The sequence below is a fragment of the Aotus nancymaae genome, unplaced genomic scaffold, assembly GCF_030222135.1.
Source record: "Aotus nancymaae isolate 86718 unplaced genomic scaffold, 86718_ANA_hifiasm-v0.15.2.pri h1tg000057l, whole genome shotgun sequence".
Taxonomy (NCBI): Eukaryota; Metazoa; Chordata; class Mammalia; order Primates; family Aotidae; genus Aotus; species Aotus nancymaae.
Window position 1 is genome coordinate 29,713,902 of NW_026988471.1, and position 25,996 is coordinate 29,739,897.

The 25,996-nt window shown below is 47.8% G+C and overlaps 1 protein-coding gene across 2 annotated transcripts in view; it reads right to left on the reverse strand.

The window, feature by feature from the left end:
- Window positions 1-11,448: 11,448 nt before the first annotated feature.
- The window catches only part of CAPN13 (calpain 13), a 99,801-nt gene continuing 85,253 nt past the window's right edge, over window positions 11,449-25,996 (reverse strand). For both annotated transcript variants that reach the window (XM_064363965.1, XM_012475543.2), the window contains 6 exons: window positions 25,438-25,506; window positions 23,178-23,253; window positions 21,154-21,282; window positions 20,060-20,115; window positions 19,462-19,519; window positions 11,449-11,897 (listed from right to left, as the gene is read on the reverse strand). In XM_064363965.1, coding sequence (XP_064220035.1) covers window positions 19,493-19,519; window positions 20,060-20,115; window positions 21,154-21,282; window positions 23,178-23,253; window positions 25,438-25,506 — 357 coding nt within the window. In that variant the 3' untranslated portion in view covers window positions 11,449-11,897; window positions 19,462-19,492. The remainder of the gene's footprint in view (window positions 11,898-19,461; window positions 19,520-20,059; window positions 20,116-21,153; window positions 21,283-23,177; window positions 23,254-25,437; window positions 25,507-25,996) is intronic.

The window sequence follows — 25,996 nt, forward strand, 5'->3', positions numbered from 1 at the left end:
CACCTGCGCCTGCTATTCTCTCGAGCATCTTTGCTGCCCTGTCTCCCAAGTACTAGCAAGATCATCTGGTCCTCGATTCTTTCACCTGCCCCACCCTTGAGGGCTCCTGGTGGGAGATGAGATGTGCTGGAGGTAAGCCTCTGTCACGGCCCTCAGCCTCCTCCTGGGTCTCAAGAGGGTGATATCCCCTCATTCAGCTACCATGGACCCCACTGTGCACCAAAGACCATGGGTGCGTTGGCAACATTATCTCAGTCAATTCTCACAGCAACCTCAAGAGGCAGTATTCCCAATCCCTGCCTTTTAAATACACTTGATTGTTTTCAAAGCAGTTTTGGGTTCACAGCAAGCCTGAGCAGAAAGTACAGAGAGTTCCTGTAGACCCTGTGCCCCCACATACGCAGCCTCCCCACAGCCGGGATCCCACACCAGAGTGGCACATTTCATACAGTCAATGAATCTATGTCTGCACAGCAAGATCACTCACAGGCCAGAGGGTTTTCTTCACTCTTGGTGACATACATTCTGTGGGTTTTTACAGGTGGCAGTATTTTTAAATGCCCAGTTGACAGAGGAGAGCAGGTAGGCCGAGAGGTTAGGGCCAAGGATGAACAGCCAAGAGGTAGGTGGCAGGGATCAAGCTTTCGATGGGTGGAGGAGGGGCTTCATACTAACAAGCTGTCTCGGTCCCAGCGCCCCATGGAAAGGTCAATATTGTACCTGGTTTCCCAAATGAAAATCAAATAGCGCACATGGACCTGCTCTAGGGGTGATGAGGTTGCAATGGCTCCAACAGAGGCAAAATTGATTCATATTTGTCAGGCTGGGAAATGGGAGAACCAGGCTCCAGGACCTCCTGGGCTATTGCCTGGCAGCTCCTTTAGGCATATTTTTGGACAGGCCAAGCTGCTTCCTACTGAGGGCTCACCAGGTGACAGGTGCAAGCTGGCCCCTGGAGATCACCCTGGGCAAGGTGGAGCTGCTGCTCTTGAGGCGCTTGTAGCCTGGTGGGGTCACAGATGCATCTGAGCTCGTTTGGCCTGGAGTCAGCCCACGCTCACCAAGATTTTCTGCTTATTGCACTGGTTGGGCAACATGGTACAGAAGAATTTATAGGACTGAACAGGCTGGCACTTGAGACATTTCTGAATTTTCCCCCTTTATAGATGTGATTTTATGGCCAGCCATTCTTACGGTGACTCATGAAAGCTGATCAGGTATTCTAACATGGATGGGGTGACAATTATGATGGAGATGGATCACTGTTCCTTTCAAAGGCACTATTTGGGCTTCCTGTCAATCCTTCTCACTCTTATCTCTAGACTTCTAAGCCCTCCCCAGCCCAGGGCAGCAGATGCTTACCCTCTCCTGGGACTGGCTGGCTCTCCCTTGATCAGGCACGTCTGGGCCAGGAGCTGTCTTCCTCTCCCAGGGCTGTGTGGGCCAACGGAAAGAGCGTGGCTTTAGGGTACAACCAACCTACGCTCTGTCCCTTGTGTCTTCATGGCCTGAGGCAAGACCCTCTGTTTCCTTATCTGAGTGTTCTGGTATTCATCCCTGTAAGGGAGTTTAAGGGCTGAAGATAATGAAGCCTAATTCTTGTCACACGACCTGTTCTCAAAAGCTGGTGGCTCCCATCCTGAGCTAAGTGAAGTTACCTCTGGCATGCTCTCACTATGAAATACCTCCTGTCCAAAAAATGCCTACAGGGGCTGCCAGCCCAGGGGGTCCTGGAGCCTGGTCCTCCCATTTCCCAGCCTGACAACTATGAATCAATTTCGCCTCTGTTAGAGCCATTGCAGCTTATCACCCATAAAGCAGATCCATGTGCCTTATTCGATTTTCATTTGGGAAACCAGGTACAATATTGACCTTCTCATGGGGGACTGGGGCCAAGAGAGCTTGTTAGCATGGAGCCCCTCCTCCACACACCAAAGGCTAGGCAGCGCCTCACTTTCCACACCTAGCCCAGTGGAGATTGGTGCTCTTGTCCTGCAGTATACTAGAGTCCTCTGGGGGAGTTTATTAAATGCAGATTCTAAGTCCCCTGAAATCTACTAAATTGGACTCTGCAGAGGCAGGCCCAGGAAACTATTTTCACCAACTTTCCCAGTGATTCTGGCTTGAGAATCACTACCTTAGAACATCTGCGGGGCATCTGCCTCACTGCCTCTTCAAGGCAGAGCGGAATCAATGCTGGGAAGGTTTATGTGACTTACTAGAGAAGAGGAGGTTGGGAGAGGGAGAAGAAAATTTTACTGTCCTTAACCCTTTACAGTGACAGGTATTGCTAGCTGGATGGAGAAACACATATTCTTTACTCTTTTTTTTTTCTTTTTTTGAGACAGAGTCTGTTGCCCAGGCTAGAGTGCAGTGGCATGATCTCAACTCACTGCAACCTCTGCCTCCTGGCTTCAAGCAATTCTCTTGCCTTAGTTTCCCAAGTAGATGGGATTACAGGCACCTGACACCATGCCCAGCTAATTTTTGTAGTAGAGATGGGGGTTAATGATGTTGATCAGGCTGGTCTTGAATTCTTGACTTCAGGTGATCTGCCCACCTTGGCCTCCCCTAGTGCTGGGATTTCAGGCTTGAGCCACCGCGCCCGGCCAGAAACACATACTCTAGAGTCACATGCCCATTAGTGAAGCATCGGCTCAGCGCTGTTGCATATTTGAAAGTATGCTTGCTGAGTATTTGTCTCAGATTACTTCTCCTAGCTTTTAGTGTTTTTTCAACGTTAAAATGGGAATAATATCTATTTCAAAGAATTATCAATAAGATTATAGGAGATTCATGCTGGAAATGCATAACGCGGGGCTTGGCACAAAATAGGTGTGCCTGTTACCAGTTTATTGCCTCTCAGCTGCAAATGCACGCTTCTTTGCCCTACTTTGTAACGCTGGAGCTGGACCCTGTAAATATCTTTTGTCAGCTGTTGCAATGTTAGACTGTGTCAGTAGAGGGTGCCAGAGGGACACTGCAAGGTATAGCAGAGGACCACCATCTCCTCTTGGCGCTAGTGTGCCTTTTTTTCCTTCCACAGGGCAGTTGCCCCAGCAGGGGGAAATCCGGTGGTGCTTTCTCCAGTGATTTTCTCCAGCATCCAGCAGAGGGGCCTCTTGTGCTCCAGCTCGTCCACTGGCACCCAAGTGAACACTCTCTCCCACAAGGTGGGACTCTCATCCACCCTCTCACTTCCTTCTTTGGGTGATCTTCCCAGCCCTAGAGGTAGCAGCTGCTTCCTGCTCTTACTATTCCTGTATTCCTTAGAGTCCTCTTTTGCCCTTTTTAGAAGTTAACATCTTTTACTAGTTTATATTTCTTTTTTTTTTTGAGACAGAGTTTCACTCTTGTCACCCAGGCTGGAGTGTAGTGGTATGATCATGGCTCACTGCAACCTCCGCCTCCCTGGTTCAAGAGATTCTCACCTCAGCCTCCTGAGTAGCTGGGACTACGGGGACCTACCCCCATGCCCAGCTAATTTTTGTCTTTTCAGTAGAAACAGGGTTTCACCATGTTGATCAGGCTGGTCTTGAACTCCTGACCTCAGGTGATCCACCCGCCTCGGCCTCCCAAAGTGCTAGGATTACAGCACGAACCACCGCGCCCAGCCTATAATTTTTTTATGTTAAATTTTCCTTATTCAAATTGCTGGTGTGATTTTTGTCTCTTGACTGGACTGTGTTATATAGTAGATGTTTTAAAATAATATTTCACTTTCTCTCCACCTCTAGAAAACTTTTCTTTTTTTGGAGTCCTGCTCTGTTGCCCAGGTTGGAGTGCAGTGGTGTGATCTCGGCCCACTGCAACCTCTGCCTCCCGGTTTCAAACAATTGTCCTGCCTCAGTTTCCCAACTAGTTGGGATTACAAGCTATGTCACCACACTGATTATTTTTATATTTTAGTAGAGACGGAATTTCACCATGTGGGCCAGGCTGGTCTTGAACTCCTGACCTCAAGCAATCCACCCTCCTCAGCCTCCCAAAATGCTACTATTACAGGTGTGAGCCACCGCGCCTGGCCCAGAAATACATTTTTACATACGTCATTTAATGACAAAGGAAAATGACCACACCCCACCAGAAACTACGGCAGCTCTGAGGGGTGTGGGAGACAAATGACTGCCTCCTTTGAGGGCTCGCAGAGTATGAACACTGCACACTTCCTGGCCATGGTCTGGGGAAAGCCATGTAGGGTAAGGGTGAGGAAATCAGCACAGCCTCACCCCGCATTTTCGTGGTTGGCATATCAGAAGGCACCAAAGTCTTCTGTAGAAACTGCAGTACTGACAGGTGACATTTTGAGAAAGAGTCATAAACACAGATCAAACACTGGTGATGAGAAACAGGATTCAAGAGGCAGAAAGCCGGCCAGGCGCGGTTTAATCTCAGCACTCGGGGAGGCCGAGGCGGGTGGATCACCTGAGGTCAGGAGTTTGAGACCAGCCTGGCCAACAGGTGAAACCCTGTCTCTACTAAAAATACAAAAATTAGCCTGGTGTGGTGTCAGGCACCTGTAACCCCAGCTACTTGGAAGGCTGAGGAAGGAGAATTGCTTGAACCTGGGAGGCGGAGGTTGCAGTGAGCCCAGATCACCCCATTGCACTCTAGCCTGGGAGACAAGAGCGAAACTCTGTCTCAAAGAACAAAAAAGAAAAGAAAAGAAAAAGAGGCAGAAATATCAGCTCTTTTAAGTTAAGAATAATATGGAACTCAGGAAAGACCTAACAAGCTCAGCCACTATGTCCCCAGCTATGCTAAATGTGAGCACTTGCGCCCTGTGAGGGAGGTTCGAAAGCCTCAACCCACAGCTTCCCTTTCCATCCTTTGTAGTTTGTAGGGTGTCCATATAGGGAGGAAAGTGTGCTAAGAAGAACCCATTGCATTGTTCTTTAGGGATATCTGAACCTGACAGACCCCAGCAACAGGGCAAGATTCTGTTGCCCAAAGTGGGCAAAACCAGGTGAACTGTCCCCTGCCGCCAACAGAAAGTTAGCTCCCCTAGGCTTCATTCTCACTTGTTTTGTTACTTTCTCCTACCTAAGCAGCTAGATCAGAGGCAGCCCTTGGCCATAACATCCGTGTTTGATGGCCTGGCTGTGTGGTCCTGCCTCGCGGCTGCGTGGAAGTAGATGTGTAAACGGAAATGTGCGTGATTGTGTGGGTGGAACCCAGGGTCCCAGTGCTGAACTCTGGGCTGCTCCTACATGATAGGGATATCCTGTTCTCCACGTGGGCCTAGGACCCCCAACTATAAGTTATAAGCCACAGCAGTGTCTCAGAGGACAAGGGAATTAGAAGGAAGGACTTTAGCAGTCAGACCAAACCCACAATTGGAGGAACTAAGGTCAGACAGAGGGGCTGTTGCAAGACTAAGATTACAACCAAGGCTCTGCCCTACTCACACTGTGGTTTGATGTTGCCAATTTAGCCACAGGGAGGGCCTGACTTCGGGCAAATTCCTTGCTTGCAGCGAGGAGCAGCTGGCTTGAGCAGTGATTAGTGGAGATGGCCACTAGGTGTCACTGTCTCACCATTATCTGCGGCTGCACAGTGGCCTGATGTTACCTCCCCAAGGCAATGTCGACGCTGGCTAACCACCAACCTCAGGTGGCTGAAAGTTTTTAATCTTCATTGTCACAAGCATCATAAGAGAAGCAGCAAATCCCAGGCCGAGGAAGGAGAGCACTGTTTGACTTACTGCCTTGGAGAGCATGGGTCTCAGCAGAGCTGCTGGTGCTGAATTGGAGGGGCTCTTTTTTCTGGCTAAGTGCTGTCCCTTGCTGATGATTGTGGAGTAGAATCTGTTAGGAACTGGATCCCCAGGTTTGTGACGTAGAAGGAACCTTAGAAATCTGCAAGCCCAGTCCCTTCATTTTTTGGAGAAGGAAGCCCAGGAGAGAAGGCCATTTCCCCAAGGCACACAGCTGGATGGAGGCAGAACCGGGTCTTGAACCTTAGACTCCAGAGTCCTCACTCAGTGCTCTGTCCACTCCACCGTGCTGCCTATCTTTACACCACAGGTGCTCATTCATTAATTCCCTTAATATCTATTGAGCACTTACTACAGGCTCAGTACATGGGTGGGGAAGTTGCAGTGGCTCGAACAGAGGTGAAATTGATTTTATTTGTGAGGCTGGGAAATGGGAGAACTAGGCTCTAGGATCCCTGGGCCTCTTGCCTGGCACCTCCTTTAGGCATAAGCCATGGCAGAGTCTCAGAGAACAGGGAGTTATAAAGAATTTAGGGGTCAGGCAAAACCGCCAGTTGGAGAATCTGACAGCCGGGCGTGGTGGTGGGTGCCGGTAATCCCAGACAGAGAGGCAGCTGCAAGCCAGGAGATTACAACCCAGGCCCTTCTCTACTCACACTGTGGGTTAATGTTGCCAATTCAGCCATAGGGAGAGCCTGACTTTGTGGATGAGTGGAATTGGAAACTCTTAAAGAGGCAAGATGACACGGCACGTCAGTGCCCAGAGATCACAGCTGGGGCCAGATTCCTTCTTTTTGGTCCAGAGTACTTGTCAAGCTCATCCAATCTTTATGCAAACAATAGTAAAAGTGAGAATAGGATGCAGACCAAGATGAAGTCAGGTGAAGCTGACAGAGCAATTCCACAGCTGTGGCAGCTTGGGTGGTGCATGCTCCGGCTCCGGCTGGGCTGCCTGGAGGCTCCACCTTCTGTGGCCCACACTGGACAGTGATTGAGCAGGCAGTGGGCAGGAATCTTTGGACCGTGCAGGATTTGAAGCAGCAACAATTCTGACCATCAGTGGGACAGTGTTTTATCACATTCCACTTGGTCAGAGAGCCTATTCTCCAAGGCAGAAGAAAGTAAATGTTTAAGGGAACAGAGAGTTGTTTAAAACAAGAGTGTTTACGTGTAGAAAAGAGAAAGACACATTAGCCTGGACTTAACATTGCTCTCTCAAAGGCAGGCATTTTATCATTTTGCCTGTCTCTCCTCTAACTTGAGTGGGTATATCGTTGACACAGCTGCAAAATTGTCCATGTCAGCCCAGCACGGTGGCTCACACCTGTAATCCCAGCACTATGGGAGGCCAAGGTGGGTGGATCACCAGAGGTCAGGAGTTCAAGACCAGCCTGGCCAACATGGTGAAACCGTCTCTACCAGAAATACAAAAATTAGCTGGGTGTGGTGGCAGGTGCCTGTAATCCCAGATACTTGGGAGGCTGAGGCAGGAGAATCGTTTGAACCCAGGAGGTGGAGGTTGCAGTGAGCCGACATCGTGCCACTGTATTCCAGCCTGGGCAACGAGAGCAAGACTCTGTCTCAGAAAACAACAACAGAAACAAAACAAAAAATTGTCCATATGTCCAACCCCCTTTCACATGACCCTTCTCCTGTGATCCAGTTTCTTTGAGATTGGGAAGTCTTCTGGGGGCATCTGGTGGCCTCAGAAAGGATAGCCTAGAACCTGGTTAGAAATGCCTCATCTGTGCGGCCCCAAGCCAGTCCACCGTCCCCTCCTCTGTCCTCCACCAGGCGGCAAGGTCGCGCCCATTACCCATTCTGCACCTGTCTTCTCAGGCACAGCTATCACCGGCTTTGCCACAGCCGGGTGCCAGTGCTGAACTCATTATTGACCATTCTGCTGAGATATTAAGCACTTTGGCTTGGCTGGGGGATTGTTAATCAACAACCTTGTCAGAGTGATGGATTCTTCTACGATTATTGCTTAATTAGCTTGTTTAGAGGTAAAAATCAACGAGGCCATCGGTTCCCTGGGGACTGGGAGGTAGTAGAAAGGAATCTTGGTGATATCCCAGGGAGCCTCTGACCAGAGTAGGCCTTAAGCTTGCATTCATTGGTCATCTCACAGTCGCCGTGGTTGCTGAAGTCTAGGGAATAGCCACCTTTCAGTAAAGTTGCAAAAGCAGCGATTCCTGAAATGTCACCCAAAGACCATGTGCATCAGCTGGGGAGCTTTAAAATCCCAGATCCTCAGGGCCAGCCCCAGACCTTCTGGATTAGGATCTCAGAAAAAATGTTAAACAAGTTACTCAAGGCAATTCCTACGCACAGTAAAGGTTGAGACTCATAGCCCCAGAAGTTTGAGATTAGTAGAGTTAACTCTGATGAGTGTGTTGGGTAACTCAGCATTTCCGCTGGGAACGGATTTCATGCGGCTGGGCTCGCGCTCCAATACCCTCACCAGCACCTGTGGCCCCAGTCGTCTCCCATCTGTTTTAATCTTCCCATTTCTGTCGCATCTTCTGTCTCCTCCATCTGATTTGTCTGTATCGCTCTCGGCCATGCCTCGTCTATCTGTTCCTCGTCTCTCTGAAGTTCCCTTCCTTCCCCAGTCCCCGTCTCCATCTTCTTGCCTTTCCATCTCTCCTCCACTTTCCTTTTCTCTCTGTGCTGCCTGTTGTCTCTTAGTCCCTGAAAGTTTTCACCTCCCTTTCTATATTCTCTCCCATTTGGCAGGGACTGGAAGCCCGAGAAATACCCTTGGCAGGACAGATCCAGGTACATGCATCTGTCCCACCCGTGAGATGCATTTGGAAGGAAGAAGAGAGGCAGAAGGCATCTGATTCTGCCTCCAGGAAGGTGTGCAGATGAGTGGGTTTTAGCAGATGTGAGGTTTTGTCCTGCAAGTCACTGGCCTTACACTGCAGGAGGCCAGGACCACTACGGGCGGCTCCCTGCTGTGTCTGGCTTGGGGAGCAGTAGCAGCTTCTTGAGTCTCTTAAAGCGAGTGGTGAGCCTGGGAGTTAGTGGTGAGCTTCCTGGCCTTTGCTCCTTTATCCAACAGCTTTGTAAGTGCCTCATTCCTTAGACTAGGTCCCTTTCTTCTTGGAATACCTGAGTGGTTTTCATTTTCCTGACTAGTCCTGGCGGATACACTCTCTGTTCTCCTTCACCATTTAAACTCTTTCTCTAGTCCGTATTCTTTCCCCTTTCTTATTCCCATCCCTTCCTCCTAACTTGTTAAATAGAATCACAAGTTTTAAATGTTGAATTTTAGGTGTTATATTGTCTTAGTTCTTAACTGAAAACACAGGTGAGCGAAACGCTTTTTAAAGTTGGAAAATTCCTCCATAAATTTAGTTGCCTATAGTGAGTCCCCTTCTGGGTTCTATCCTAGGGGGTTGGGAGCAGGGAGAGAGCCCAGGTATGACCAGTCCCCTGTGATTTCCTTCTGTAAATCCTGCCTCCACCTCCTTTGGGCCTGGATATGCTGAGAATCAAGGGGGGCAAAAGATCCATTTCTGTCCCAGGAAAAAGCCAAGCTAAAGTCACACCTCTACCCTCCCAAAGCACTGGATTTGCACACGGAGCTGCTGTCTGGAGCCCAGCTGCCCTGGAGTAAGCGTGTGCGTGCGTGCACACATGCTGTCAGATGATCACCTCACTGGGGTCACTCCCAGCTCCAGGGAAGCAGGTCAGTCCCTTTCTCTCCTCCACCCAGGACCAGCCTCAAATCTAGTTGCTGCAGAGGCCACAGTCACTGAATCAGGGGACTTGGGCTTCAATCTTGTATCTGCCACTTCTAATGGCATGGCCACCTCTTTTCGGGGCCTCAGGGATCTCATCTATAAAATGGACAAGAAGAGCCTGGACACCTCGCTTCCATCACAGGGCGGCTGTAGCAGCAGAAGCTCTGGGGAGCCTGAGGGGCAGGTGGGGTTTGTGCCTGAGCCTCTGTCATTTGCTCTGTGAGGGATCCCACCCCTCCATCTGGGCATTAGCCATGGTCCTTGCCCTCCTCCTCATTTTGCAGAGACAAAGCAACCCGTCCCAGGACCCACTGTAAGAGGCTGGCAGGGCCAGGATTTGTCTGAGATCTTCAGCCTGTCAAGCCTGCCCTGCTCTCCAGGACTTTCTCAACCTTGGCTGAAGGACATGGGGAGTCCCGAAGAGGTGCAGCCTTGGGGTAATCTGGCTGGTCTGCCCTGTGCTAGGGCTAAGGATCAAGGCCCTTCCCTTCCCTGGGGAGACTGGAATATAATCTCCCCCAGCTCTAAGCAGGGAAGCCAGGACCCCTCTGCTATGGCCACCTGGAGCTTTTCTGAGCCTTCTGGAGACCCAGCATGGCAGGGAGAGTCACTTTTTCAATCAAGCAATTGAGAACCCTACCCCTTTAACTCCTGTTAGTTTAAACAGAAAATTAATGACTGGTCCCTGAGCAAAGTCTGTGAGGGAGGAAACTGCCCTGCATCCTGAGGACACCAGTCCAACCTGTGCAGAGCCCCAGGCTGCTCACCACTGACCCTAGGCCTACAATATCGTCCATTTCTGCTTGTCCCCCCGGATGCAAGCAGGCCCAAAGGAGCTTGGGATGACACGTGTTTGTGGCAGCAAATTGTGCAGGTGGGCTGGACTTTCTCCCTGGATGCCTGGGTGAAGGTCAACTTTGAATCCTGTAGGAAAGGGCTCACTCATTCTTCTAGATTTTCCCTCTTCTTACAGTCTCTGTTGACCTGCCAGTCCCAGGATCTTTAGACATTAGTGTTTTTTTTTTTCCTTTTCTTTTCTGAGACGGAGTCTATCTCTGTTGCCCAGGCTGGAGTACAGTGGCGTGATCTCGGCTCACTGCAACCTCCGCCTCCCGGGTCCAAGCGATTCTCCTGCCTCAGCCTCCTGAGTAGCTGGGATTACAGGCACCCGCCATCATGCCCAGCTAATTTTGGTATTCTTAGTAGAGACGGGGTTGCACTGTGTTGGTCAGGCTGGTCTCAAACTCCTGACCTCGTAATCCGCCTACCTTGACCTCCCAAAGTGCTGGGATTACAAGTATGAGCCACCACACCCGGCTTTAGACATTAGGTTTAACTCCAAAGTCCATGCTTACCACCATGGCCATCTATCCTGGCTAACCAAGCAGGGGACCGGGAGGCAAAGTGACCTGTCCCAAACTTTGCTGTGTGTCTGACTCTCTGGCTATTCAAAAGCCTTAGCAAGAGGAGTTCAACTCCTTGAGCAGGTAGCTAATCTACTTGAAACGACTTTGAAGACTTTACAACAGTCCCTGTGGATGAGGTCACTTGGCTGCATGTTTGCTACTTGTATACAGCATGCAATCACTTCTGAGCGCTGCCCTCGCTCCTGGCATGGGTGAGAGGGTGATGATGCAGCCCTGTCCACACCATCCTGTCCTCTGACCGTGCCACTCAGAAAGTCCCACTCAGCAAGCTTCCCACTTTTCTATCCTTTTGACGCACCCATTTGCAAGGATTCCCTCACTGCGTTGATGCTTCCAGAAATGAGCTTTCCAACTGCAAATTCTTTGGAGTGGGCTCTGGCCCGGTTATGCTGTGGCATCTCTTCCATCCTCTGTGGACCTAGCCTTTTTGAGACACCCAGTGACTGCACCATGGACGAGGAGGGAGCGAGGGAGGCGTCTGCCTTGCTGGCTACCTTTGCTCTTCCCCAAATGTATTTTTGAGACAGAATCTGAGTGAGAGACCTTTATGGAAAACATGTTTTATTTTTGCCATTTGGTTGTGAAATCATCAGGATTCAGACATAAGAACGTGTAATTATTCTGCAAACACCCAGCAGGCAGCTCCCGTGTCACCCACAGCACCCGAGGGTGGGCAGACTGGCTCATTCTGGCTCTCCCAAGAAATGAATCCAACTGGTGACAGGGCATTCTGAGGCAACTTCTCCTTTCCCATAGGGAGACATCTCCTGCTTCATTTTCCAGGGCAATGTAGGCTGAGCACATCCCAAAGTGCTCCGATGAGCTGCTCGGTGGCCACAGGCTTACTAGGGCCTGGGCCAGGCAAGGACCGAGCCCAGGCTGTTGGAAAACAGCTTGGACTCCGTTTCACACAGGGCCGGTTTAGATGTATCACAACCACAGGGGGCAGCACAGCCTCTTAGAATGAGAGCCCGATTCTTGAGTGATCACTGGGAGCTTGTCCTAGAGAAAGGCGTGGAGGCGCAAATGCAGAAAGCCCAGGGTGAGTTAAGGAACTTCTTCCTTTGAGTGACCGCAGAAGCGGGTCTCCATTCCTACAGATGTTGTCCTGGATCATCCCACAGCGGAGGAAGCAATGGCACTTTTTGCTGGCAAGGCTGACAGACCCCAACAACATGCCCGTGGCCCCTTAATGGATGGGAATGACCCTACCCCATTCTTCAAAATTCCTCAAAAGGCATCCCCGCAACCTGTCCTGCCCCAAGCTTGAGTTCATACCATAGCCCATCTGGCACCCTGAGTGCTGGCACTGGAGTGGAGGGAAACTTGGGGAAGGGATGTTCCTTCCATCTCTGGGCAGGTTGGAAGGGCTAAGGCCAGGGGTTGCTAGAGTAACAACAGCCCTGAACTCTGTCCCAGCTGAGCTCCAGATGGCTGGTTTTGGGCTTCTGCAGAGAAGTGGTTTTTCTCAAGTACAAGGGGCTTGGATTAAAGTGACATTCGTGCACAGACATGTTTCTGCAGTAATCAGCCAGCTGCCCTACCCATGGGGTAAAGAGGCCTCAACTCTTCTTCCCTGTCTCATTCCTCCTCTCTTGAACCCTCAGCTCTTGTCTCTCAGACTACTTGCTAGTTTGCCTATTTATTTTTTTCAATAAAAATTCAGTCCAAGATACATAATTTAAAAATTCAAATAGTACTACAAGGCACGAAGGAAAAATGGCAGCTTCTTGTCCCATTTCTGTCCTTAATTCCCGTACCTAAACTCTTCTGATGTTTACCTCCATATTTCTAGGTAAAATGCTTATGCAGTTAATTCCTGATTTGTCGATTTTAAATGCCTATTGACTTCTTATGATGGAAGATGGGGCAGTTGCTCCTCACTCACTTTCATGTCTACATCTTCCCTCCTTCTGTCCTTCTAATATATTTATATATCACGTTTTTATTAAATCAATATTCCATTTTTATTTTATTACAATTTATATGTACTGTTCACTGCTGAGTGAAAAAGTACTCTAGGATCACATTTTCTTTCTTCTATAACTCTTTATTTTTGCAAGAGTTAATAACCACTTCATTTTTTTTGTCTGCTTAGTTTAAGTCATTATCCTACTAATTCTTCCAAAGCTTTCCAGCAGAATTTCAAAATCATTCTGAACATTATTTTTCTTGTAATTAAGCAATCTGATCAACGACTGCTTCCATTTTTCCCAAAGGTCATCCCTCCAGCTTCCCTCGGGATGGCTCACTCTCTTGCTCTGCTGCACAGCACTGGTCCTTGGACTTCCCTGCCTCTGTCCAGTGTTGGATCTTCTGTTTCCTAGATTCCAACTCTTCCTCCTCCTTGGTTTATGCCCTTGGAGTGTACATGTCAGTTCCCCAGTTGGATACATTTTTCTTCCAAAGCCAGCTCCAGAAGCCTGGACATCCTGGCATCTCAAGGTGCCTGGTAACTACCAGGTGTATGCTTGCCAATCGTGTTGAGAGTTTTCACATCACTAGAGGCACATACAGACTCACAACTCTCAACTCACAAGTATAGGAGAGTTTAACTTAAACTCTGACAGTTCTGTCTGCCCCAGGGTGTCAGTCTTCAACCCAACACCTAGCCAGGTATCCCAAAAGGAATGTGTTTGGATGAACAGAATGAGATAGGAGAGACGGATTTACTAGGCTAGAAGCAGACTCATCCTGCAGAAAACTGTTGTTGGTCATCAGTAAGACCAGGGCCACTGTTGTCATATTTCACCTAAATCCTGCAGACTAAGAGAGGTGGCTTTTTCCTCTGGACACTGTGTTTTTATACAGTGGGAAATTGTTATAAACACCAATTTTGTTAGAATAAGGCATTTTACTGGCATATTGACAATAGATCAACACGGATGTAGATGACATTAGCTAGACAAACTCTCAGCAGGGTGTGATTTGATGTGTATTAAACCTCTAGACTCTGAAATCAATTAAAATCAATACGATCCCAAGTGTCCAAGGGGCACAGACCAATGAACTAATTATTAGCATTCTTTCAAGTATGAACTTTACATTTTAATATAGGTATTGCCTGCAATGTGACAACAAGGCATATCCTTTGTTCAAAGTAAATATATATGATGGGAAGACAGGAAGAGGAGTTCAGCCCAGTTGCATATATCTGTGTCCCAATCTGCTAGGTCAGAGGAGAGCAGATGGGCTGGAGATGACCAGAGAGAGGAACAGAAGTATTCTCACAGTGAAAGTATACCTCAACTTGCCCAGTGAGGCCAAGGGCAGATAGAAGACCTCTCGCACACAGTCTGCAGGGAGTGACCTGGAAACAAAGTAGACTGGTGATGGAGTTCCAATAACCTTCATCTTTGGGGAGAAGCTCGCTTCACTCAGGACAAAGCCTTTGCTTGCTCCAGTGACACTTTGTAACACAGAGGATCAAGTGAGCAAGGAGAGGGACTTCTCTGGATTGAATCCTGGCTAAAAAGAAAAGTCTTTTTGCTGACCTCGGAGTGTTAGAACTCCTAGAAGAAAGAAACTTTGTAATAGGAAAGTAATGGAATATTGGATAGAATTGAAGAGACTGGACACTTTCAGCTTTTTTCAAAAAAGTGAGGGAAATTTTCAAAGTTTTCAAAAAAGTGAGGGAAAAATAGGCCTTCATAAGATAATATGGGTCATGATGCGTTAGAGATAATAACAAGATAATGTGGATATCTGCCTCCCAGCATACCCGAGGGGAAGGAAATAGACAACAGCTAAAATAGCAGGAAGACTAGGGTGTAAGCTAATATTGACGAATGTTGGGATGAGAACAAAACAAAGGAAGATATAAACCTGAAAGAACAATTTCTTTCAGTTATTTGGAAAAAGTTACCAACTAGCTTCTTTATGGTAGGTACTTCGCTCTGTGCTAAGGAAATAGCAACAAACAAGACATAGCCAGGCTTATAGTCTAGTGGAGAATACTGATATCAGGCGTGTAAGGAAAAGTGTGTTAACTCAGCCAGCTACAAATAGAAGAGAACTTCCTCAAACTGGCAAATGGCATCTATGAAAAACATCATCATATTTAATGGCAAAAGACAGAGTGTTTTCTCCCAAGATCAGGAATGCAAGGTTGTCTGCTTTTTTCACTTCTATTCAGCATTGTATTAGGGATTCTAGCCAGGACAATTAGGTAAGAAAAAGAAATAAAAAGCATCTATATTGGAATTAAAAAAAAAAAACTCTTTACCTGCAGATACAGAATTTTTGAATATATAAAATTCGAAGGAAGCCCTTTTAAAATATTGGAACCAACAGACAAGTTTAGCAAGGTTGCAGGATATAAGATCAATATAAAAATAATTTTTATTGCTATATACTAGCAAGGAAAATCTTAAAATAATATTAACAGTTTCATTTAAAATTGTATCCCAAAATACAATAGTTAGGAATAAATTTAACAAGGGAAGTGTAAGACTTCTACACTGAAAACTGTAAATCATTGTTCAAAAAAATTAAAGAAGATCTATAAAAATGAAGAGACACATAGAACAAAAGATTTTATATTGTGAAGATGGCAATATTCCCCAAATTTACCTTTAGATTTAATATAATTTCTATCAAAATCCCAGAAATTGATAAGTTGATTCTAACATTTATATGTAAATGCAAGGAACACAGAATAGCCAAAAGGGTCTTGAAAAGTAAAACAAAGTTGGGAAATTCACACTTCCAGATATCAAAACTTACTATAAAATTATAGCAATCAACACAGTGTGATAGTGGTATAAGGTACACATATAAATCAATGGGACAGAAAGGAAAGTCCATAAATAAATTCTTATATTAATTTTTGAAAAGGATTCCAAGACAATGAAACAGGAGAATGAATAGTCTTTTCGACAATTGGTGTTGGGACAAATGAATGAATGCAAAAGAATGAAATTAGAGCCCTACTTCACCCCACATAAAAAATTACCTCAAAATGCATCACAGACCTAAATGAAAGAGCAAAACTCTAAAACTTTTAGAAGAAAAACAGGAAAAAATAGTTTTGACCTTGGGTTAGGCAATGATTTCTCAGCTATACCACCAAAATATATGACAAAAGAAAAAATAGATAAATATATCAATTAGACTTCATCAAATTTAAAGACTCATATGCTACAGATGATAGCATCAAAAAACTGAAAAGACAATCTGAAGAACAAGGGGAGAAAAAATTTGCAAATCACATATATAAGGAATTAGTATCTAGAATATACAAAGAACACCAACAACTCCTCAGTAGTAAAAATATAAACAATCCAGCTTAAAAATGGACAAAAAAACCTAAATGAACATTTCTCCCAAGAAGATATACAAATAATCCATGTGCACTGAGAAGATGATCGAAATCATTAGTCATCATGAAAATACAAATCAAAACCACAGTGAGATGTCACTGCACACCCTCTAGGATTGCTGTAAAACACAGACAATGACAAGGGTTGCTGAGGATATGGAGAAACTGGAATTCTCATTTGCAGCTGGTGGGAATGTAAAATGGTATAGCTGCTTTGGAAAACACTTTGGTCGTTCCTCAAAAAGTTACAAATAGAGTTTCCATATGATCCAGCAGTTCCACTCATAACTACACACCCAACTGAAATGAAAACATATGTCCCCCAAAAACGTGTGCACAAACATTCATAGCAGGAGTAATAATAGTCAACCCTAGAGACAATCCACATGTCTATCAACTGAGGAATAGATGAATAAAATGGGGTATAGCAACAATGAAATCTTATTTGGCACTTAAATGGCATGAAGTACTGGCACACGCTCCAGCATGGATGAATCCTGACAGCACTGTGCTAAGTGAAAGAAGCCAGCCATAAAGGACCACGTGTTGTATGAATCCACTCATATGAAATGTCCAGAATAGGTAAACCTATAGATTTAGAAGGCAGATTGGCAGTTGCCTCAGGCTAGAGGGTGGGACACAATTGGGGAGCAACTGCTGTGGGAGTGCTAGATGGGCATGGGGTTTCTCTTTGTGGTGATAAAAATGTTCCAAAAATCATATTGCAGTGATGGTTGCACAACTCTGACTATACTAAAAACCATTGAACTCTATACTTTAAATGAGTGAACTGTACAATGTGTGAATTATATCTCAATAAATTTCTTTAAAAGAAGGAATGGGCAACAATCAAGTGTACGTTGAATGTTATGACTGGGGAGGGGTGATACGTGAGTGAGTAATATGGTAACCCATTAACATGGGAACCCAACTGGGCTAAGACATAAAGGATCAGGAGTTTGGTGACTGATAGCCAAGACAGAGCAGACAGTAAGACCAAAGCTTTGAGGCTGGGAAAAGCATGGAAAATAGAAGAAAGTAAAGGTGTAATGGTGTGGTGGGAGTAGAGAGCAGGAAAAAGAGGCACAAGCTGTAGTTAGATGGTGGGCAGGGGCAGAGGAGGCAGGCTCTTGTGGTCCATGTTAAGGACACCAGATTTTTCCTGCGAGCAATGGGAAGACCTTGAAGGGTTTCTAAGCCTGGAGAATGTAATGATTGGATCTGAATTTTTAAAAGTGTAGTCCGGCTGCAGGAAATTGATTTGAGGGATACAAGTGGATATAGGAAAATCAGAAAAGGAGGCCATGTGAAAGTCAGGGAGAGAGATGATGTTGAAGAAATCTGAACGGAAGCAGTTAGGGAGAGTGGGAAGTGAGAACACGAAGATGATGAGCTCTTCTGTGAAATTTGGTTGTAATGAGACGAAAGAGTTGGAGTTTAGCTGGAAGGGTAGGAGATGGAAGAAATTTAAAAGATACACATTTTTAAATGGGAGTTAAATGACTCCAGAAGACAGAGACATGTTTAGTATTCAGAAGACAGAAGAGAGAATTCATTCAATTAGGCCCTTGAGAAGGTAAAGGGTAATGAGATACAGAACATCCTCAAAGGGACGTGCCCTCTAACATAGCAGGAAGAAGAGGGGGAAATGGTTACAGAGGAAGGTGGGTTTGTAGATTCGGAGGTAGAACTTCTTCACCCTCCTGCCTCCAATTCTGCAAAGCAACCCACGAGCCAAGAATGAGTGGATGTGCTTTAATGATGTGATGCCAGAGTGTGGTGATTAATGAGGAAGCTAGGGAAGCACTCCTGGGGGTGATGATAGGCATTAATGAAAGAAACCGAAGTAAACACAACCGTGCATCTAATATTATATTTCCTTCTGACATATTTTTCAAAAATAGGAAGGGTGGAAACATTAGTTAAGAGAGAATCGGGACCCTGTACTGGAGAACAGATGTTAAGAGAGGATCCAGTTATTTTTGAAAGTTTAGGCCTTCGGGCCCTATGTATCAAATTAGCTTAAAGATACAATAGAAGAGTCATGTTTGATATTAGAAATCATGCAGATTGGAACAGGCACAATAAAACTGGAAAAAATCAAATGTTCTATTTTATAAAGGAGTGAAGGGAGAACTCAAGGAAATATGGTTGGGTCAAATTATCATCTCAGCAGTATTTGTTAATTTCGATCACTGGAAAGCACCAAACGTTCATCAGGAAATATTTTTGCTAAAACATTATTATTTATGGAGACAGTGTCTGTCTCTTGACTTCAAGGTAGACAAATGGGAGATTAAGTACTGTTTACAAAAACAATAGAGTTTTAGGTGATATTGATCACAGCTGGCTGCGTGGAGAACTGTATACTTCGAAGGTACATTGGCACCTAGACAATGGTCACCAGGAGGTCTGGATGGAAATCCAACAGGAATAACTAAAGAAGACAGGCTTTGGGCGAAACAGCAAAGGTATTCTCAAGTGTTTGTAGGCCAGACATGTCTAGTATATTTTTCTACAGTGGTCCAGACAGTAGAGCTAGAAGTGTGAGTAGAAAGTTTCAGGGAAGTAGGTGATTGCCTCTAGATAAGAAACATCTAACACTCGGAGACGCCCAACAATGGGAACCACAGCATCTTGAGCTCCCCAGTCCTAAAAGATTCTAGAAGACTGATGGGGCTTCTGCTACAGCAGGGTTGGGGTGTGCACTAAGTAACTCCAGGGTCTGTTCCAGGAAAATGAATGTAGAGGAAATGACATGAGTGGTAATTTTTCAGCACACTCAAGCCAGAGGGATAAACACTGATGCCTACAGATGTCCATAATCTGTCCAAAGCAGCACTGTGAGACAATGGTACAGCTGGGGCTAGAGCCCGCTCTTCTCTCCCCAAGGCCTGACCGTTTCTCTCGCTCTACACCATTCCATTTCCGCCATTTCTCTTGCCTTTCCTGTGCTGATAGATCACCTTTTATCGTTGGAACTTCAGTAAAGAATACTAAACCCGCATTCATGCCTTTCAAGCCACTCCATTCCATAAAGGTCCACGGGTCGACACTGTCTGCATGAAATCTGCAGCACTGGCCTTGAAACTCAAAGGCCTTGAGCAGCTAAGCCTTGGTTCACTTAGGTAAGGGTCTGTCAGCCCTGGGGAGGCTCTCCCAAGGAGAGTCTTATGTGCAGTTCCTGGAGAAGAAGGGAGAATCACGCTCCCAGGGGGAAAAGATTCCGAAGCTACCATGTGTTACCTGAGCCGTGGGGTCTCCTCTCCTCTTTGCTTCAGTTGTACATGACCAGGTTCATCCACTGAAAAATAAACATAATCATTACAATTCTTTACACTTGTTAGCTTAATACAGAGCAGGACAAATGCAACCTTCCTCCCTCAGAAGACCTCAGTCCAGTCTCATCACCCCTTCCAGCTAATTCCAACCCAAGTGATGTGCAGGGAGGTCTCACAGCACATCCTCTGCTATTTCCTGAATAGCCAGGCAGAGTGAGACGTACATCTGAGGTGGACCAGCTGGCTGGTCAGGAGCCTCTAAAACTCAGTGGGAATACGTTTAATGTACAGCGAGCTCAGCGGGCTGTCCTTCTGTTCCCTCCTGGATTTATGACTCCCACATAATCCTCTGCTTTATTAAGCTATTGGAAAAAAATAAAATCTGTCTGCCAAGATCCTAAAGCAGCCTGGCAGCCAGCGATATATAAGGCAGTAATTGGAGGTGGGGGAGACAGCTTGGCTGGCCTTTGACAGAGTGTTCAATATCCTCGGGAGAAAAATGCCCCCTGGAATCAATATCCTTGGGGAGAAAAATGCCCCCAGGGAGGGGAAGTCACCCTCACCTCCATTTCCGTCAGGTAGAGTCCTTTTCCATCCTTGGAGAGGTTGCGGAAAGTCTCTAGGATAAAGAAGGGAAGGTTCTCACTGACTGAGGAGAGGGAATCCGGGCAGCTCAGGGGAGGTGGGCCTGGGCCCATAGGAAGCTAAAGGCACAGGAGGTGGTTCTGTAAAGCAGCCCTCACGCCCCATGGCGTGTGCCTGTCTCCCGTCCTCATCCCTGTCCAGCTGAGCTCTGCACGGGGTGGGTGGGGTGGCTCGGGGCTGACCTCCTCAGAGGGGCTCTGCGCCTGCTCCGCCCACACGCCCCTCCCTCTCCCGGCTTCTTTGCACTCCACGCCCCTGTATCCATCCACACTCAGCCCTGGGGATGTGAAGCCTTGTCATTCTTTCAGTGCTACAATTTGGGTTCCTCCCTCGTGCAACCAACTGAGAACTGTGTGGGGGCCAAGGCTTGTGCCTCGGGCTTCTCTTTTACCCTCCAGAGCCCTAGCCTCTCAATCCTTCTGCCCAGCTCAGAGCTACAGGGTTTGCAGTGGTGCCTCGAGGCAGGGCAGTGAGAGGATTGAGTGGGGAGGGGTCTGGCCTCTCTCCCACAATCACAGCGGCCCCACTATGGCCCGGGGTCTTACACTAGATTTCATTAAAAACAAAGGGTCAGGCTGCTAAAACTTGTGGCAACCTCCGCCCACACAGTTGGATTTCTGAAGCCTGGGGAGGGGCCTCCTGCCCCTACTTATTCACTTGTGTGTGACATTCCTTCAGCAAAGACCAAAATCCTTCATTACATAACTGAAGAGCAGGTTTCCGTGATAAACACAACCTGGAGAGGGGGACAGCCTGATCTCAATTAGCCTTGTTCCTGAGAGAGGGGCTGGGCGGGGTGATGAGGAAAAGAGACGGGGGTGCAGAGGGAGCTGGTCACGCCATCTGCAGCCTTAGTTGGCACCTCATGCAGGCTGCCAGCCCACCCTGCTGCTGAGGCCTCATGCAGGCCTGGCTTGGGGTGGGATGAGGAAGGGGATGGCCGGTCCTCTCCTGTGTTCTTCGGTCACTGCCAAGGTCTCTGGGATGCCCCCCCGCCCCCCATGACACTTACTTGCCATGGTTTCAAGCCGCATGAGGAAGCAGACCAGGCTGGGGAAGCTGACCCTGCCGCAGCTGTCGCTGTACCTGAGGGTCACCAGATGCAGCAAATCGCGGCTGACGAAGATTCCTCTAAGGAATTCTGGGGCCACAGGTGAACGAGTGAGAGGAGGCTAGGGCTGGGGCTGGGGGTTTCCGCTGCCTCTCAAGATCTGAGAGGCCTGTTCAGAAGGCCCAGCAACCTCCCACCAACTCCTCCCACTCAGCCTCCTGCCTTCAGTGTCTTTCTTGTTGGTTGTTGGGCCCCAGGGACCTAGTTCTGGAGTCTGGCCAGAGAGCAAGTGAAGATACTGAAGACACCGCTCTGGGGACACATCAGCCTTCACAGTCATCCAATCATTCCCACCTAAGGGGAGAGCTGCTGGGACACCCGGGGGTTGCTTCTATCCCTGCCTCTGTCAAACCTCTCCCTTCTGATGACCTTGACAAACAACCTTCCTCCCCACCCCTGACTGCAGGTGGGTTGTGTATGGATGCTGCTAGTGTAGGTGGGAGTGGTCCCTGGAAGAAGGAGATGCAGTCCTAAGTCCATCGAGGGAAAAGACTGACCCTTGGGGGGAGAACAGAACGCAGAAGGTGGCCTCAGGCAGGAGATCGTCGCCTTGTCATCCCGCGCTTCTAGTTATAAGCTCCAGGGAGGCACCGACCTCACAGGGGCCAAGTGCACACTGGTACACAGTCAGGCTTTGCAAGACTTAGCAAGTAGAACCCTGCAAGCCAAACCATCCATCATGGGGACAAGCCTGGTGGCCTGCTGGCTTCCAGCAGCCAGAGACACACATGGTTTCTCTAGCAGAGTTAATAAAACATGAACTCGAATACCTTTAGATAGGCCAGGCCCTCTCCTGCTTGCCACGTTCTCAGTCACTTGTTTTCTGAGCTCCATCACCCCTTTCACTTACTTGCCTGGCTGCTGAAGGCTTTTGAGTTGAATTCAAACTATTTTCTATTTTTTCTCTTTTATCATTCTGAAGTCATGAGTGAGGTCTTTTTGAAAGATTTCACCTTTAATGGATTCTTAAAGTGTGGCTCCCACACCAGGGGCATGAGCATCCCCTGGGAGCTTGTTAGAAATGCCAATTTCTGAGCCCCACCCCAGACCTCCTGATAAGAAGTGCAGCAATCTATGCCTTAACAAGCCCTGAAGGGGATTCGGAGGCAGCTCAGGTTGAGTTATGAAGCTTTAAGAGGGAGGATCCAGGCTACAGCTGTGGGTAGCAGTCTGGTCTATCTACCCTGTCTCCAGGCCAGGAGCCATGGGAGGATGGATGATGGAGACTTTCCTTCTAGCATTAACCCGGGGAAACGTGATTTTTACTTTTTTTAAAGGAAGATGGTCATTTCCTTGTGCAACCCTTTTGTGATCCGTCTTCCCCACTGGGACCGTGAAGTAATGATTCTTGCCCTTTCCAGTTCTCAGGGTAGTCGAGACAGTCAAATGAGATGACGCGAACAGAAGAGCTCGGTGAACCATGAAGCCCTTGTGCACCCTAAGGTATTATTATCATTATCCCAGGACTGAGAGCCTTTGCCTACTTGAGGCAGATGGATGCCATTTGGTTTAATTGAACCCCAAACCCTCTGTGAAGAGAGAGGAGAGAGATCAGCAGCCTGCCTGTGGGTATTTAACTCTGATGGCCCAGACACTGAGCTGGAAGCGCGTCTCCGAGACGAGCTTGATTCCTGGTAGGGCATCAATCATGTGGCGGCTATTTTCTCACAATTAGAGCTGTGCTAGGGAGGAAAGGCAGCCGGGAAAATTGACTGGCACATGAGAACTCAGCCAGGGGCAACTATGCCTGAGTCTGCAACTCTAGAGATCCCCCAGGGTCAGTGTGAACTGGGGAGGACACGGGGGCTGTGGCACGCCTCTCTCCTGATTGCCTGGCATTGCTGTGCCAGCCTTGCTTCTAGGGGCGTGGGCATCACACCCACCCCCAGCCCCCAGGCACCACAGCTCCAAGGTCCCCATTGTACCTGTATTCTCTATGGCCTTCCCCAAGTTCGAGCTTAGGAGGACTCCAGGGCTTGTCTGAACCTTCTGGAAAACATGCTAATAGGGGAAGAGAAGCAAGAAGTTTGTGTGAAGATAGGGGAGGTCCTGGATATCCCTTTACCATCCCAGGAGCTTGCTTCCCTAAACCTCAGAGGAAGGCACGGTCTCAGCACTGAGGACTGGGAGGACAGAGTGGCCACACCTGGTGAACTGACCCTCCTGGCTGCCCACCAAGGGGCTGTGGCTTCTCCTCTCACCCATGCTCCTTCCTCTTCTGCATCCCTAGGCTGAGCTCTGACACATAGGGTAGTTTTCTGCTTTCGAGGGGAGTGTAGGGCTCTCTAAAGAGATTGCATAGGGTAGTGGTTAAGAGCACAGGCTTTACAACCAAACTGCTAGGGTTTAAATCATGAACTATTTACCGGCTGTATAACCTTGGGCCACTACTTCATCTTCCTAGGCCTCAGTTTCGTCATCTGTAGCATAGGGCTGATTACAGTGCCTCCCTCATAGGTTTGTGGCAGGGAGTAAATGATTAAATATTTATAAAGTGCTTGGGAGAGTGCTTTGCACATTAGTGAATGCTCTGTAACTGAAAGCAGGTTAGAATTGCATCCTGGAGCCCAGCACAGGGGCAGAAGGTGGTCACTGAAACAGATTGCTTTTGTATGGGGTGGCTGTTGCCTCTACCCAGGTCTCTTCCACCTCTACCTAATTCTCCTTATAATCCTGATCAACATCATGTTTCACAGATGAGGACACTGATGCTCAGGCAGGGAGCACCTTGCCTTGGATTGGGTGTGTAAGTGCTGCAGGACTGAGCTCAGGACTCTCATTTGGGTCTATGCCTAGCTGTCCCCAGGAGCTACTCCAAAGCAAAGTGCCCACACGCAGGCATGTGACTGAGGCCAACTGTAAGAGGCAACTGTTGCGAAATAGCAGCTGGACAATTTTTTGGGGACCTTATTTGGCTTTTGGTGAGTGCAGGGACAGACCTAGAGCGTTCTCAGTTAGGCAGTCATTTGCTCATTCAGAATTTCTTAGTTTGGTCAATTATTCAGCATTTCTGAATCCCTGCTGTTTTAGACACTATGGAGGTGCTGGGGAAGGGTGGATATGAGGGAACCCTTGCTCACAATCTCATAGGGGAGTGGACATGCCAGCCGTCGCAGTGCCCTGCGATGAAATGAGAAACCAGGTGACCCCTAGTCAGGGTCAGGAGATGTATTCTGAAATAGCCACACAGGAACACTTTTTCTTTTTTTCAGCCTTTAAGCATGTTATGAAAGTAGTGGCATGGCTAGACAGTCGATGTATTTATTGGCATTTATTAGTTTTTAAAAACAGATTATACTTCTATGTGGCATGTGTGGGTATGCATACTACAAGAAAAATTCTGAAGTGTGTTCACTAGGTGTTCATAGTTTCTCTTTGGTTGGCAAGATCATGTCGTTTATTTTGCCCATCTGTATTTTCTGTTTTTCTGCTATGACAGGTATTGCTTTCCTAATGTGATGCTGTTGATAAGTACAAGATGATGCGACAACACACTGTGGCTGGCTCTGACAGACGTGGGTTCAAGTGTTTCGGGCCGGAGGGGCACTCGCCGGGTCACGGGGTTCAGCAGAGCCCCCCGGGAAGATTCTGCAGGGAAGGTGTGGTAGAGGTTGGACTCTCGGGGTGGATGGGCACTGGCCAGTCTCAGGGAGTGGGGAGATGGGAGGGCCAGGCTGAAGGGGCACAGGTGTGACATTTACAGGAAATAGTGAGGCGTCTCATACTGGAGTCTAAAGGAGAGGGTGGGATGAGTGGAAAGGGCTTCTCCTGGGCCCCAAATAGGGACCCACTCAGAGGGTCTTGTGTGCCACCCTGAGGGGTTAGACTTTGTCCTAGGAACAATGGGGAGGCCACACTGAGGCCTCAGGCCACATCTGTGTTTTTGACAGATCCTCTGGCAGATGGATTGGATGGGAATAAGATAAGCTAGCAGGTGTTGCAGTGGATGGAGGGGTGGGGGAGATGCTAGCAGGCAGCTTTAGCTTACAGGGACAGCATTCTCCTCCCATCTCCAAAGCATCCCTCATCCCGACACCTAATCGGGCATTGCCTTGTGCCTTCTAGAGTTGCACATACATCTCCTCTTCTTTCATACCCCTGAACCCTAGTGCAGGGTTAGACACCCAGGAAATCCTTGCTCACTGGATGGAATGAGAGTGTGAGTCACAGAGATTGTGCCTGTACCTGGTAGTGGACAAGGCGCTTCCGCAGTCGAGCAAACTCCTGTTGGTCCAGCCGCCCATCCACTTTCAGCTGGGTAAGGAGTTAAGAGTGAACCAGCCAGTGTGCAAGGTGCAGCAGAGGGGCTGTGTCCTGCCAATGAAGCCGGAGCAGCTCCACCCATCACTAGCAACACAGCTGGTCCAACGTCACCTAGATGTGGCCCCAAGCCAGCTGGCTCCTGCTGTTTCTGAAAGGGACCTGGCTTAGATATGTTTTACAAAGAAAAATGAATGTTAGAAAGAAGGAAACCCTGAGGAAAAGAGGCCAACATCACTTGCATCCCAGGGAAGAGAGGGGTCTAGAACACAGTCTCCACCAGTTGGAGTAGGCATTCTGACTCTGGAGGTTGGGGAGGAGCATGAAGGACTCTTGGCAACCCCAGAAGCAGCGGCCACAGGTGAGCATGCAGAGCCCCGTGTGCTTAAGTGCAGAGGGAACACATCCTGTGGGCATGTTAAAGCCAGCCTTGGCTGCTCTGTATGATGGGTTCAGTGATGACTAATGAAGGGAGACGTATTAA